This window comes from Emydura macquarii, unplaced genomic scaffold (genome assembly GCF_026122565.2).
Source record: "Emydura macquarii macquarii isolate MOO-44397 ecotype Brisbane River unplaced genomic scaffold, CSIRO-AGI_Emac_v2 contig_320, whole genome shotgun sequence".
NCBI lineage: Eukaryota > Metazoa > Chordata > Testudines > Chelidae > Emydura > Emydura macquarii.
The window spans coordinates 14,888,394-14,904,907 of NW_027130457.1; the positions used below are offsets into that span (position 1 = coordinate 14,888,394).

At 41.4% G+C, this 16,514-nt stretch overlaps 1 protein-coding gene across 9 annotated transcripts in view; it reads right to left on the minus strand.

Moving 5' to 3' along the window:
• Positions 1 to 14,603, minus strand: part of ICE1 (interactor of little elongation complex ELL subunit 1) — a 55,470-nt gene extending 40,867 nt beyond the window's left edge. For all 9 annotated transcript variants that reach the window (XR_010916512.1, XM_067529671.1, XM_067529662.1 and 6 more), the window contains exons 1-7: positions 14,042 to 14,603; positions 12,267 to 12,325; positions 9,812 to 9,847; positions 9,255 to 9,272; positions 7,906 to 8,017; positions 3,828 to 3,904; positions 1,841 to 1,878 (exon numbers count right to left, since the gene is read on the minus strand). Coding sequence is in view for 8 of the 9 variants with exons in the window: in XM_067529671.1 (XP_067385772.1) it covers positions 1,841 to 1,878; positions 3,828 to 3,904; positions 7,906 to 8,017; positions 9,255 to 9,272; positions 9,812 to 9,847; positions 12,267 to 12,325; positions 14,042 to 14,122 (421 nt within the window). In the remaining variant the exon portion in view is untranslated. The remainder of the gene's footprint in view (positions 1 to 1,840; positions 1,879 to 3,827; positions 3,905 to 7,905; positions 8,018 to 9,254; positions 9,273 to 9,811; positions 9,848 to 12,266; positions 12,326 to 14,041) is intronic.
• Between the last annotated feature and the right edge of the window lie 1,911 nt (positions 14,604 to 16,514).

The window sequence follows — 16,514 nt, forward strand, 5'->3', positions numbered from 1 at the left end:
AAAGGTCTTTATATTCAAACACTGACCTGCAGAGATTTTTTTTATTAAGTGACTCATCAAAATTATAGAGCTGAAGCCAAAAATATTGATTTTAATGGCTTATTATTTATGACATCCTGACATACCTACAGGAGACTCTGGAGTTAAAGTCTAATTTCTGCATTTTTTTAAAGCACCATCTAAAAGCCTCTTCTCCACTTTGGTGTGTGTGCTATGGTTCATTCTCAATTTTATCATCCTTCAGATATTTCACCTTTAGAGCATCACCAACGAATGTGGCCAAAATAGAGCCCATAATTTTTCTTCCCAAACCCTTTCTCCTGTCATCATTCTCCATTATGACTGACATTAATATATCCCCCATGCCACCCAGATCTGCAAACTGGAGATCTTCTTCAACTGCTTCCCTTCTTTTTCCCTTCTCACATCCAGACCATGACCAAATCCATTTGGCTTTTTCTCCATAATATTTCTAAAATCTCATAGACTCAGACTTTAAGGTCAGAAGGGACCAATATGATCATCTAGTCTGACCTGCACAACACAGGCCACAGAACCTCACCCATCCACTCCTATAATAGACCCCTGACCTATGACTGAGCTACTGAAGTCCTCAAATCATGGTTTAAAGACATTAAGGTACAGAGAATCCACCAGCAAGTGAGCCGTGGTCCCGTGCTACAGAGGAAGGCGAAAAACCCCCAGAGTTTTTGTTCCTTCCTTTCTGCCCATTGACCGAATTGCTCAACCACACCATTATTTCCTCCTCCCAGGTCTTTTTGATACCAATGTAGAATTCCTCTTATTGTCAAAAATGCTGTTAAAAATCATGTCTAATCTGTTACTCAATTGGATAGCCATTCTTTGATCCTCATTAGAAATCATACCACAAGATGGGTAGTAAAGATATAAAGATTCCATAGTTTCAATATTTACAAGTCAAACATTTTATTGTGCAGTCTGAGAATGAAGCAGCTCTATCTAGACATTTAAACAAATTTGAGGAGTTGACCCAGGAGCAAGCTCGAACAAATGTTGAATTTCTAAGATACATATAATTTTGATTGAAAAAGATGTTGATAAGAAAACAATCCAGATGAAAAGATGGAAGTGGGATGTAGACAAAGAAGCTGATCTGGATGAATGGGTCTCTATATGAGAAAAGGGTATCTTCAATTTGCATAGAACATTAAGAGTTTTTTTTAAATTACTATATAGATGGCATCTGGCTCCGTTTAATATACATCACATTTTTGCTACTAGAGAAGTGCTCTGATGGAGAGCTTGTGGGGAAGGGAATATACTTGCATATGTGGTGACTGTATCCAGGAATTAGATGATTTTGGGAGGAAGTTAATAACAAGATTAATTTTATGACAAAATGCTGGCTTCCCGGATGGATCCCTTGACCTGCTTACTTGATACTGTAGTAAAGAATTTACATTTTAAATATAATGACAAATTAATTTTTTTTTTGTATTGTTAGTAGCCAGACTTTGTATTGCACATTATTGGAAAAATGTAACTCCTCCCGTGGAATAGTAAAATATGAAGTGTTCTTGTAATGGAAAAGCTTTCACACCAAGTCATACACAAGAGAAGCATCAAAAGGAGGATAGGCCTTTAGAAATCTAGTCACATTTTCTAGTGTACTCAAAGGAGGCAGGCTCCTCAAGCCAGAATCTTAGCCAAGTTCTTTGACTATTATAACCTGATCCTGAATAAGTAATTTATGATGTAGCATGTTAATGTTTCATTTTTAACTTTGCCTTAATAAAAGGTTTTAAAAAGATTAAGTGAGTCATTAATACTGTGAATTGAATATGAAAATGACAATTACCTTCCAGTTTCTTGACTTTGGCTTCCAGTTTCTTCTTCCTGATCATAAAAATAAAAAAATAGATAAAATAAATAAATTTTTATTTTATATTTAGATCTCACCATGCTGTATAAGAGGCCAGCTCAACTAAAATCAATCCAACAGTTTTCATGTAGAAAGTATACTTGGCATTTCATAGATTAAGTTATTTAAGCCAAAATCTTTTAACATAGGTGCCTACATTTAAGGACTTAAATCAGTGGCCTGTTTCTCAGAGATGCTCAACACCCCTGGGAAAATCAGGCCACTAATTCAAGTACTTATATATGGTTTTAGATACTTTAACTGAAGCAATGGTTTGAATATTTGGGCTTAACTTGTCTGTGCTTTAGTTACCTTATCTATAAAACAATGAATCTGACACCCTAAAAGTTGGGAAGAGTCCATGCTTAATAAGGTTTGAAATGAATACAAATTAAGATAGGTTACTAAAAGAAGAGAGAATAGAACTCAGGAATATCCTATATCCCACAGCTTCTGTATAATTCAGAGTATTTAAGTGCCTAGATATGACTGTAAATACCTAACTTTTGGTACCCCAAATCACCAAAATTCTGACCTCAGTGACTTGCACAAAATCAACAGGAATTTATAGCAAAATTAGGATCAAAACCACAGATTTCTAATGTCTTCTTTACTAGATCATAGTACCTCTCAGAAGTTTTTTTTTTTTTTTTTTTTTTTTTTTACATTTTGCGCTTAATTATGGCTGATAACGATAATGCTTACCCATCTTCTTAAAGCAGAGACTAACAGATATCAATGGACTCAGAGTAAAGTATTCTAAATTGTATTTAAGAAATACTACATTTAAGTCTACTGTAATGTATTTAAAGTAGAGAACAGAAAAATTGCATCAGTGTAATTAGACTGACTTTAAATAAATTTTGCTTATACAGGTGCAATGCCAGAGTTAAGATTACACATTCTCTCAATAATGGCATATCCCAATTTGAGGGCTTAACATGCAAACTTGCTGTAACTTTTTCCTCACAGCAAAGGCCAGCATTACTTTAAGATTCCCATGATAACTGTTTTTGACACAGATATGACTTTATAGAAGAGAGAAAAGACTTTTTCCTCCCCACATTTTAGTCAAAGACAGCTGAACTTCTATGCTTTCAAAGGACTTAGTCCTTCAGGGGAATCAGTTTCCAGGTCAATTAACAAAACAAACTAATGCATTTATAAGCAAATAATAAACTGGATATTACATAGGCAGACAATGAAATTGCTAAGTTAGCATTACATTTAACCAAAAAAACAACGTTAATTTTGTAGATGTTCTGTGCTGTCTTTTATTCCTGTCAAATTCCATAGTAACTAGGGAAGCGCAAAGTGAAGTCATTACACAAAACCCAAATCTTACTTTAGTTACCTTTCATAAAAATTTAAGTTAATGTATGTCTGCACTGGAGCTGGAACGTGATAATTCCAACTGGAGGAGACATTCACATTACCTCTGACTGAGATAGCTCACTAAAAATACGAGTGCAGCTGCAGTGGTGCAAAAGGCTAGCCACCCCAAGTATGATCCCATCTAAGATCACAAGTACATACTCAGGGCTGCTAGCCCCTCCTGCCATTGTGGCTGCATTTCTATTTTCAGTACACCAGCTAAATGCCCTGACTCTCAAATGGCTGGATCACCTTTGCTGAAACTTTTAAAGCAAAATAATCTTGAGACATGGAAAGCTGGCAAGGAAAATTTCAGTACAAATTGTTAAAATCTAAACAAGTCAGAAGCAATTGAAAATAGGGTCTTACCATGAGAAGCATTAGGCAACCTTAACTACAGGTGTTGATGCCAGCTCCATCTATTATACTTGCATATAAATAGAGTAAATACAAATAAATACAATCTCTACTGACAATTTACAGGTAGCGTGTGTATTTCCATCAAAATAATATGCAAAAGTCAGTTTTCAGAAAAGAATGCCTCACTTACACAGCATCACTTCTAACAATTTCTTCTTTCACCCGAGCATATTCCAGATGAGTCTGCTGATAAATCTTGAGAGAACTCTATGAAAAAAAATTAAAATAAAGCATTGCCTTATGGTGAAAAGAAAACAGTGGGTTGGCAGAGTTTTGCCTTTTCTAGAATACATAAATGGACAGTGATCAAGGAACATATTCTACCCAGGAAAAAAAAAAAAACTAGAAAAGGAAGTGTTGCACCAGTGATTCCTGTTCTCTGAAGACACAAGCTGTAACAGCTGTATTTGTCTGTGTTCCCAGTACCTAACTAGATGGAAACTCAAAACTGAATTACAGAGTGCAAACACTGGATGGTACATTATGCCCTTGCTGGACAGGTGCCAGCATCACTTACCTCTTGCTGATAAAAGGAACTAAGAACATTAATGAATGAATCCCCAAAGTACTGGCTATAGTGAATAGATAAGTGTGGATTTACTCCAATTTATGAAATTGGAAATGGATAGAGAACTGGCTAGAGCATAGGGCTCAACGAGTAGTGATCAATGGCTCCATGTCTGGCTGGCAGCATCACAAGCAGAGTGCCCCAGGGGTCGGTCCTGGGGCTGGTTTTGTTCAACATCTTCATTAATGATCTCGAGGATGGGGTAGATTGCACCCTCAGCAAGTTTGCAGATGACACTAAGCTAGGGGGAGTGGTAGATACTCTGGAAGGGAGGGATAGGATACAGAAGGACCTCAACAAACTGGAGGATTGGGCCAAAAGAAATATGATGAGGTTCAACAAGGACAAGTGCAGAGTCCTGCACTTAGGAAGGAAGAATCCCATGCACAGTTACAGACTGGGGACTGATGAGCTAGGCAGCAGTTCTGCAGAAAAGGACCTGGGGTTAACAGTGGATAAGAAGCTGGATAATAATCAGCATGTGCCCTGGTTGCCAAGAAGGCTAATAGCATATTGGGCTGCATTAGTAGGGGCATTGCCTGCAGATCACGGGAAGTGATTATTCCCCTCTATTCGGCACTGGTGAGGCCGCATTTGGAGTATGTGTCCAGTTTTGGGCCCCCCACTACAAAGAGGATGTGGACAAGTTGGAGAGAGTCCAGCAGAGGCAACAAAAACGATTAGGGGCCTGGAGCACAAGACTTATGAGGAGAGGCTGAAGGAACTAGGCTTGTTTAGTCTACAGAAGAGAAGAATGAGGGGGGATTTGATAGCAGCCTTTATCTACCTGAAAAGGGATTCCAGGGAGGATGGAGCTAGGCTGTTCTCAGTCACGGCAGATGACAGAACAAGGAGCAACAGTCTGAAGTTGCAGTGGGCGAGGTCTAGGTTGGACATTAGGAAAAGGTTTTTCATTAGAAGGGTAGTGAAGCACTGGAATGGGTTACCTAGGGAGGTGGTGCAATCTCCATTTTTAGAGGTTTTTAAGCTGAGGCTTGACAAAACCCTCGCTGGGATTATTTAGCTGAGGTTAGTCCTGCTTTGAGCAGAGGGTTGGACTAGATGACCTCCTGAGGTCCCATCCAACTCTATGATTCTAAATCAGAAACCATGATTTAAAGGTAACTGTTTTCTCTAAAGGCATTAGTTAATTAACCTAGTAAATTCCCATACTTGGAGATTAAAAAACATTTATGTATATTTCTATAGAAAACAGCCTCAACCAAACAGTGAAATAAGAAAGAATGTTAAAGGCAAAGTCAAGCAACAAATAGGGAGCAAAAACCAGGGTTCAGACTGCCATGAGAAGTAAAGCAACAGCTCTGGGCATATCCCATCTTTCCTGAGCAGTATAAGTGCAGGGGAGCTTGGCACTCCAGTAAGACATGTACTGAAGCTTCAAATAGCTGGAGCTTCTGCTAAATAAACACAGTAATGTTTTACCAGTCACACAGTACAAATCAAGTGATAACAGATTCATTACAATTTTGAAACTAGGTTAGTCAGCAACTCTGTCAGGCAGTTTTAATTACTTAGATTAAAAAGTAAATCCTTGAGTAACCAACCACTCACAGGAAAATAAAGTGGTATGAATCTTCCACTCCACTTGGACTTCTCTAATATCTTCCCTATACTAAAAAGCACGGACTTTCCATAACAGCTAGAACAGCTGAGATTTCTGTGCAATAGTCTACCTGCTACCTACCTGACAGTCTCATTAATGCCTCAGCCTGTAACAATATTTTGGGAATGACCCCTTTAGTGTGCCAGGCCCCAAGGACAGTGCTGCAGAAGGGAGCCGCTGCCTGAGTACCCAGGCGGCATGTGTTGCTGGTGCAGGCTCCTTGCTGCAGCCAAGGGGAAGAAAGATCAATGCTCCCTGCCCCCGGCTGTAGCAGGAAACACGGCAAAGTGCTCCGCCTGGGTCCCTAGGCTCTGGGGTGCCTGCTGGAGCCAGAGGGAGGAGAGCACTGATTTCCCATCCTCCTGGCTGCACAAGTGAGCCACTACCTGGGGACTTAGGTGGAGCACACTATTTCCCTGATGCAGCCAGGGGGGTGGGAGATCCTCCTCGCTGAACTCCTTCCCTCTGGCTGCAGTGAGGGGTGGGAGGAATGCTGCTGGCAGAAACTGGTGGCAGCTGTCTATCCACCTTATAGTCTATTCAGCCAACCCATAATTCTTTAATTTATTGGCAAGAATACTTTGGGAGACCGTATCAAAAGCTTTGTTAAAGTCAAGGTAATATGTTCACCGCTTTCCGCACATCCACAGGACTAGTCATCTCATCATAAAAGGCAATCAGGTTGGTCAGGCATGACTCGCCCTTGGCGAATCCATGCTGACTCTTCCTGATCACCTTCCTCTCCTCAAAGTGCTTCAAAATGGATTTCTCAAGAACCTGCTCCATGATTTTTCCAGAGACTGTGATGAGACTGACTGGTCTGTAGTTCTCTGGATCCTCCTCCTTCCCTTTTTTAAAGATGGGCACTATATTTGTCTTTTTCCAATTGCCTGGGACCTCTCCCCAATCGCCACAAATGTTCAAAGATGATGGTCAATGGCTCTGCAATCACACCAGCCAACTCCCTCAGCACCCGCAGATGCATTGCATCCAGCCCCATGGATTTGTGCATATCCAGCTTTTCTAAGAAGTCCTGAATATCTAAAACTACTTAACACACTATAAACTTAATTATATGTTATAAAAGCATAGAAGGTAAGTAAGGATCTACGGTGCAGACCCAAACACTACAAAGAGTTCCCTGAGTGCTCTCCATGGCGCAGGAGAAGGAACAAAGGCAGGTGGAGGCTCTTATTTTTTATGTAGTCTCAAGCACACGTTCAGTGACACTAAAGGGTACATGCAGGCAGTCCAACTAAACAGCTTTGAAAGAGGGTTCTGTGCTTGAGACACCACAGCATGTCATTTCCATGAGTGTGAAAGTAGCAACAATCTTCAAATAATTACCACTGCACTTTCAGTACCTCTGCTCTAACACCACTGAGGGGCAGTGATTCAGGGGGAAGAATGCCTCAATCACCAAAACCAAGTCTCGCAGTACCTTGGGGACTGAATTGTCTTCCAGTCAAGTAATGAGCCAGCTTAGCTTGAAAAATGATAGGTCGAAGCATATGCAAGCTACATACATCACAAATTCTGAAGTTACACATTAATACCTCTACACTTAGCCTAGATATGGGGATATTCTGTACAGTTTGTTACACTTGAGCTAATTTTAAACCTCATTTTAAAGAGGGTGTCCTAAATATTCATGAGCTATTTTAGACCTGTCAAGTTGACCTCCCCACACAAGCCTAGAAAGGCTGTCCTAACAGTGTTGGCCATATTCTGCTACATTGCTTGAAGAGTAAGGTACTATTTGATGTCAGTAATACCTTTACTTGGAACGCAGACTTATTGTAAGTGTGGCAGAATTTGAAAATTTATGACTCAGAGCTGCAAAGCACTTTGAGGGAGGACTGAGATTACTCCAAGATGTTGCTTAGTTGCTGCTAAAGTTAGGATATTGGCAATAAAACCAATGGCAAAAAATCCTCTAGTCTGTTGCAACAAAGCATTTATTAAACAACTTAGGTTTCAAAAAATGTTAAACAAACCTCAGACTTTTCAGCATACCTTTTTCTCTTCCAATTCTGCCTTCAGAGACCCCAACTCTTGCTGACACTCTTCTAGAGGAGATATTTTTTGTAGCATCTGTTCCACTTGGTGGCGAAGAGTATTATTCTCTCTGAAATGGACAAAGACTATATAGACAGGCAGCCAAAAGCATGAATTTTGTTCAAGTCTAAAATCAGTGTTATATTTCCCAAAATATAAGCTACCTTGCTTTCCCATTACAGGACAGTTCAAAATGCTCTCCAGCTACATGTTTTCAATGTTGTTGCAGCTGTGTGGGTCCCAGGATATTATAGACAAGATGTGTGTGATAATATATTTTACTGGTCCAAATTCTGTTGGTGAAGCTTACACAGACCTGAAGAGTTCTACATAAGCTTGTCTCTCACCAGTAGATGCTGGTCCAATAAAAGATTATTATCTCTTTCATCTTGTCTCTCCAACTACTTGTACATTTTTGGTGTGTGAGCCAACTTAACATTTTTCCATGGAATACTGCAGTCTTCAGAGAAAACTAGGGACAAATTTAAAGAGCACTGAGTGGAGTTTGTAAACCCTAGTTTCCATACTGGCTCACAGACCATAAATAAAAATGTAATTCAGCCCTCTGCCCTGAAAGCATTTGAGTCCCCAATCTCCTCTCTTTGAAAACTTATCAGAGGCAAGATCCTCACCTCCACTTAGGCCCTTTTGTGCCAGGTAAAAAGGTCTCATAGTCCTGAATCTAGTTGGAGGAGGATTCTCCAGTGCAGACACTGTGGAAGGCAACCAAAAGACTGCCCTCAGAGGATCCTTTGCAAACCTGGGCATAGTGGGCATGCCTACAGTGGAGTTGTAACACTGTAGAGATTTCAAACAGCAGTGTGGGCCAAAGGGTGGCCCCAGGCAGTTGTCATTACTCCAACTGGCTGCTTAGGTCTAAGGCCTGATCTACACTGCTGCGCTGGGTTGACGTGAGATACGCTAGTTACGTAATGTAACTAGCATATTTCATGTTGACGTACTTACGTCTACACAGCGTGGCTCTTCACGATACTACGTGAACATCTTCCGTCGATGCTACCTTCTGCCTTTTGGGGAGCTGGACTAATAGAGTTGACATGAAAGTGCTCTCCCATCGACAGAGAGGGTCTACACAGACCTACTTAATCGATGCCACTGCATCAATGCCTGCTGCCGCAGCAGTGTAAACATGCCCTAAGTTACACAGGGAGAATATTGCAAACTGGAGTCAATTAACAGACATGCACATTATTTGGTATTGATAAATACTCCTCTTTTCTACTCCAGAACAATTACCAAACTAAGCCCAGATTTAAACAGACCACAAAACTGAATTTTGTTCTTACCTTTCAGCCAACTGAAGCTGTGATATCTTGTTAAGGAAAAAAATGTAAACAGGAAGCTTACCATAATTTTCTCAAAAGTGTTTGAATGGAAGGAGAAGTATACCGGAATCCCAACAACTGTGAAAAAATATCAAGTCTTCATACCCTTCCCCTTGGAAGATGACTTGGAAGAAGAAAAGTAATGGTTAATGGAACTATAGAACTGTTACAAGGAGAGGTATGAAGTGAATAAATTGGAAAAAAAAATTAAAACCTATGTAGAATAAATGATATTTTTTAGCACTTGAAGCAATAATTCTCAACCCCTAGTTTCACTAATTAGGGACAGTTTTTTTAAAAAAAATACTAGAAATTGACAAAACTCCAAATTCTGAAGTTCAATTCCCCCTGCCCCGACTCTATAAATTAAGTTGTTCAATAGTTCAGAATAACTTGCTACAAATAAGATTCCCATCTTAATTTTTAACTCCACAAATTTCCCAAAGCCCTATCTGTCAAATGAAACGTTCAAACGTAAACATCACATAATATTAAAAGGAATATAGAAACAAAGGATATCGTTACACTTCTGTTGATATTCTGTCAGCAAGCGGCTGTAAGAAAGAAAAGAATAAATTGTTTACATGGGTGATCTTTCGATTCATTTTTGCAACTGACTTGGACAAAAAAGTTTTAAGATTCCATTTGTTATTCATTATAATGAAATGCAAAAAGCTTTACAGTAATTGTATTGTTACAAACCCAATTTAGTTACAAATGAAAAATAAGTAATCTTGTATATTTAATGTCATTAGCTTTACTTTTTCCTACATTATCAATTTAAGCTTCTTCAGCAACACTTTTAAATTTTATGTTATTCATAGAATCATAAAAGATTAAGGTTGGAAGGGACCTCAAGAGACCATCTAGTCCAACCCCTTCCTCAAAGCAGGACCAACTCCAACTAAATCACCCCAGCCAGGGCTTTGTCAAGCCGCACCTTAAAAACCTCTAAGGATGGAGATCCCACCATCTCCCTAGGTAACCCATTCCAGTGCTTCACCATCCTCCTAGTGAAAAAGTTTTTCCTAATATCCAATCTAGACCTCCCCCACTGTAACTTGAGACCATAGCTCTAGTTCTGCCATCTTCTACCACTGAAAACAGCCTAATTCCATCCTCCCTGGTACTTCCCCAACAGATAACAGATTAAAACAGCCATATGCTACTATAAAATATGTTTTCCTTAATTAAAAAAAAAAAAAAAAAAAAAAGATGGTTGTCAAACGATTAAAAACATCAATCATGATTAATCGCAAGATTAAAAATAGTCGCAATGAATCGCAGTTTTAATCACACTGTTAAACAATAATAGAATACCATTTATTTAAATATTTTTGGATGTTTTCTACATTTTCAAATATATCGATTTCAATTACAACAGAATACAAAGTGTACAGTGCTTACTTTATAATGTTATTTTTATTACAAATATTTGCACTGTAAAAAAGGTAAAAGATATCGTATTTTTCAGTTCACCTCATACAAGTACCATAGTGCAATCTCTTTATCATGAAAGTACAACTTACAAATCTAGACTTTTTTTTGTTACATAACTGTATTCGAAAACAAAACAATGTAAAACTTTAGAGCCTATAAGTCCACTCAGTCCTACTTCTTGTTCAGTCAATTGCTAAGACAAACAAGTCTGTTTACATTTACGGGAGATAATGCTGCCCGCTTTTTATTAATAATGTCACCTGAAAGTGAGAAAAGGCATTTGCATGGCACTGTTGTAGCCGGCATTGCAAGGTATTTATGTGCCAAATATGCTAAACATTCATAAGCCTCTTCGTGTTTCAGCCACCATTCCAGAGGACATGATTCCAATCCGATTACAAGTTCTGCTCGATAACGATCCAAAGCAGTGCAGACCAACACACGCTCATTTTCATCATCTGAGTCAAATGCCACCAATAGAAGATTGATTTTCTTCTTTGATGGTTCAGATTCTGTAGTTTCTGCATCAGAGTCTTGCTCTTTTAAGACTTCTGACAACGTGTTCCACACCGTGTCCCCCTCTGATTTTGGAAGGCACTTCAGACTCTTAAACCTTTGGTCAAGTGCTGTAGCTATCTTTAGAAATCTCATATTGGTACCCTCTTTGCACTGTGTCAAATCTGCAGTGAAAGTGTTCTTAAATCAAACAATACACGCTGGGTCATCATCCGACACTGCCATAAAACAAAATATATGGCATAATGCGGGTAAACCCATGTAGCAGGAGACGTACAATTTTTCCCAAGGAGTTTAGTCACAAATTTAATTAACACACAATTTTTTAAGTGTGTCACCAGCATAGACGCATGTCCTCTGGAATGGTGGCTGAAACACGAAGGGGCATATCAATGTTTAGCATATCTGGCACATAAATACCTTGCAACGCCAGCTACAACAGTGCCATGCAAATGCCTTTTCTCACTTTCAGGTGACGTAAATAAGAAGTGGGCAGCATTATCTCCCATAAATGTAAACAGACTTGCTTTCTTAGTGACTGGCTGAACAAGAAGTAGGACTGAGTGGACTTACAGGCTCTAAAGTTTTACATTGTTTTGTTTACGAATACAGTTATGTAACAAAAAAAGTCTAGATTTGTAAGTTGCACTTTCATGATAAAGAGATTGCATGAGGTGAACTGAAAAATACGATATCTTTTACCTTTTTTACAGTGCAAATATTTGTAATAAACAACATTATAAAGTAAGCACTGTATACTTTGTATTCTGTGTTGTCATTGAAATCAATATATTTGAAAATGTAGAAAAACATCCAAAAATATTTATAATCAATTTAAATTGGTATTCTATTCTTTAACGGCATGATTAAAACTGAGATTAATCACAATTAATTTTTTAATTGATTTAATTTATTTTGAGTTAATCTCTTGAGTTAACTGCAATTAATTGACAGCTCTAAAAAAACTACTAGCTTAAAACAGTGAAAATGCATTTGTACAAAATAGATCTTACTTACTCTGTGTCTATTATTTTTTGCTTCAGTGCAATTAACGCAGCTACATATTCATTTAAATTCTGTAAAGAAAAAAATCTCAAATTGGCAAAGAAATTTCACACCAAAAATAGTAGACAGACGATACACACCTCCCAAAACTGAAGACACTTGTTAACTGCTAACATTCTGCATATTTTCAAGCTGACTGGCTAACCTAATGTCTTTTTCTTTTACTCTCCATATTAAATCCTGACAAACACTAAAACAACAAAACTAAACCACAATGCAGTTTTCTTAATTTATCTATGCTCACTGATTTCCTTACAATTCAAATGTTTCTAAGAATACTAATGTTCATTCCCAATTGAAACTTTCTTTAAAAAACATACTAGGGGAAAAGCCTATCTTTCATCAAAATGTGAAATGTATGGATTCAAAATATGGGCCTCTGAGTTTTAAGAAATTGCAATGAAAAACTGAAGATCCACATTTCCAGATGGGCCATTTTAAATGAACACTGCCCCAATCCATAGGTAAGAGAATTGAAAAGGATACGTTTATGAAAGATGAGGGAAAGAAGAAGAGTTCACTGGAAAACTGCTCTGCCATTCTGGACTCTGGAGAGTTAGACTATTTTAAACAAAGCAAACTTTTTTGACAAATACATATTTCAGTCTCTTAAAACTCAGCACTACTCTTCACTTTGCAAACACTGTTCCCAAGATTGATGACCAAGGCTTCTGCCACTTGGGGGGACAGAAAAAATTAGTGATGCTACTCAAAACCCTAACCAAATACTCAAAAATCCAGGGTACACCTAAATGCATGCACCACTAACCTAAGTGATAATCTGAACACCTTCAACCTCCCTTACTATAAAACTCCTTACTATTCTTAAATTCTATTCCAATTCTGCAATGAGTTCTGCACAGGAAAACAGACCCCTGAGCCTCTGCAGATTGTCACTAAAGTCAATGGGACTACATGTGCAAGCAGGGGTTCATTCAGGCATAGCCTGTTGCCAGGTTGAGGCCTTAAAATATAAACGGTTTTGGGAAGAAATGCTGCCATTTTCTGTGTTGTGGAACACTTGTAGTGCTGTACAAATTAGTACAGACAGATAGAAGAGAAATCAAATCAGTTTACACACACACACAAAAAAAAAAAACATTTTGGAAAATCCAGCTGAAGAAATGCATGTTATCCAAGAGTTTTAGGAAATCCGAAAGTGCAGGAGAAATAGGGACGCTAATGGAATGATTAGAGAAAAATGACGAGAGACCAGGGCTGTTTTCTGATTCTTTATGAGTCAGACGTGACGAGGCTTCTTTCCATTTGATGTTTACATTGTTCGTGAGTCACGTTCCTACCCACTCTATTGCTCCGGAAAGGCCACAGACAGTTTGAGGGGGGAGTGGGAGAGTTCGTCACCTGCCCGCCACACCAGGACTCAGAATACCAAATCGAGAATTAAACTGATTCTTTTTAAGACTTAAAACCCTCTCCCGTGGGGGCCAGGCAAGCGGTTCTGCCGCCCGCCCGCAGCCGAACACCCCAGCAGCTGCAGCAGCAGCAACGTCGCTGGGGGAAGCCAGTCAGGTAGCGCCGCCCGCCCCGGCCGAGCAGCGGGAAACAGCTCGGAGCAGGTCCCGCTGTCTGCGGCAGGGAGGTGGCCGCCCCGGGCTCTACTTGCATAACGGTAGGGGGCGGGTCCAGCAGATACTATACCAGACCGGTCCGGGCCCAGCCCTGCCGAGCTCGGGGGCGGGCGGAGGCGCGGCGCGGGGTCCCGGTACCTGCTGGAGCGCGCTGCAGTTCGCACAGGCCGTGGCGGCCTCGGCCGCGATCCCCGCCGCCGGCGCCTCTCCAGGCATCATGGTCCCCGCGGCGCCGAGTTCCCCGCACCAGCCCCGCCGTCCGGCAACCACCTCGCCCTCGGCAGCCGCCGTGCCCCGCCACCGCGCGCCCCCATCCGCCCGCAGCCCGGACAGCAGCGCTGGACCGAGAGAGACGCGGTCCAAACGCAGCGCGCCGCGCCGCAGGTCCAGGAAGGACCCTTCCTCCCCGGCATGGTGCCCCCACAGCTGCCTGCCTGGGAGCGGGAGACACCAGCTTGCTTGAGACGCTGTTTGGCGGTGCCGGGGCGGAGGGTCGCTCCGTAAACCCGCTTGGAACCAGATTAACTAGAGGAGGTTCTGGCAGTCGCTGCCGCCTGAGGCAGGGGCACGTTTACAAACAGGCCAAGTGTCTAGAAGCCCCGCTCGGGTCCTTGGTTGGGGCGGAATGGAGGAGCCGGAGCTTCACCCACAGCCAAAGAGCAGACGAGGTGAGTGACTCTTTCCGCCTCGCAAGTGAGAGGGATAGTGTGGCCTGGGGAATGAATGAGAGAGTTCGAACGTCAGGGACTACAGGGCCCATCATGCAATGCGGTGCGCCTTCTCGCGCGTTGCATGCTAGGATCTATAGGGGCAGACCCCAGGGGTCCTGGGTGGGTCCCGTTCTCCCACCTCAGTTTGGGGCGGGCGCTGCCCTGAGGTAGGAGTTTGCTGCTGTGGGACGCGCGATCGTGCTTTCTTCCCGCCCCCACCGAACACTGGGGGGAATCTCACTACGGCATGGGTGCGTTGTGTTGCGCAGAGCAGCGAGGCGGGCAGCAGCAGCAGCAGCGTGGGAGGAAGGCAGTTGTCTCCCGCCGAGCACACGCTACTTACTACAGCCGTCTGTTTAGGCTAGGGGACAGAGTGGAGCTGCGCGTGAGCTAGTGTAGTGTTGTGTAGCCAGAGAGACGGGCGGAAGAAGTGAAGCGACCATGTGGATGCCTTAACCATGGGATTTTTAGACAAGGGAGCATGGCCACAAAACCAGAGCTTTGACGTAGCGTTTCACTGACTTATGCAATAAATAAAATCTCTAAATTCTCAGGTGCAACCAAACGTATATGTAGTAAACATGATTATGTGAACCCACTATGCCTGGGTCATTTCTTCCTGTTGTTGTGTAAAGGGCATAAGGCTCAGCACTGCTGTATTTCAGCATGTGAGTCGTAGTCCCATGCTGCAGAAAAGAGACAGCATGCAGTGGCACCGAAGTCGTACCGATTATTATGAATCATAAAACCGGTTGTTGGGCATGGTCCTGCTATCATCATAGTGAATGTGGGTTGTGGATACACAGCACCTCTGAAAATCAGATCACTTTTATTTAGAGGCCTAAATATGGGTTTACGTGTCTACTTCTAGGTATTCAAGATTGGAATTTTTGGCCTAATAATTTAGGGCCTCAGCTGGTGAGAGAATAGGTGGCCCCTACTCAGCACCTTTAGTCCCCACTGATCTCCAAGAAAGTGGAACATGCTTAGCATCTCCCATGGTCAGGTATAGACAGAATGGCAGCTGCAGACATCCAGTTCTGGTCCCCTGATTCAGGATCTTCTTGTCCTGGTGCAAGTCAGTGATGTACAGGGTTATTCCCAAGTCTGTCTGCACTACAAAGTTTGTTCAACAACATGTCAGCATACAACTGCCAACTTTTTTATGTCTCTCAGGCACGTGCACGCTTGGCTGCTTATGTCAGTGCTGTGGCATGTCGTGTTTGTCACTAGAAAATGTGGTGCACTGTGGGTAGGTATCCTAGTGTGCCCAACACTGCCATCTGGGGCAACACTTTGTGGGACATTTTTGTAGTACTTTGTGTGATACCGCAGTTTGCCTAGGGATTTCTGGGAAGTAGGGCTCAGGTTCCCACAATGCTACTTTCGCCAACCCATAATGCATATTCCATACCTTAATTTGTGCTGTTTTAATTCCCACAGTCCCACATACCATATTTTGGTCTTTGCTATTGTGACTGTACCCCCCTGTACACCCTCATGGTGTGATTTGTGTATTATTCATGTTCACCCATATAGTGTAAATGTGTATTGTCTAATGCAAAGTATGTCATGTAAGGTATTTTTGGAACGCACATGACATACTGAACATTATTATGGTAGCATGTTCCCTAGATATGAAACTCTGCTATGTAATATCCCCAAATGTGTGTCTCAGATGGCTTGAATAGATCCAGGCAAACACAAAGCAAAGTGAGGGTTCACGCCTTGCAGAGGCATGCATACAGGAACAATGGACTGCCCTCAGCACCTGATAAGGCAACGCTCATTTGACTCAAGTGGAGGAAACCATGCCCATTGCCAGACATGGCCGATCACCTGACCCCAGGGGGTGATGAGGAAACATTAAAGGCAGAGGTGTTTTTGTCTCTGGAGCTATC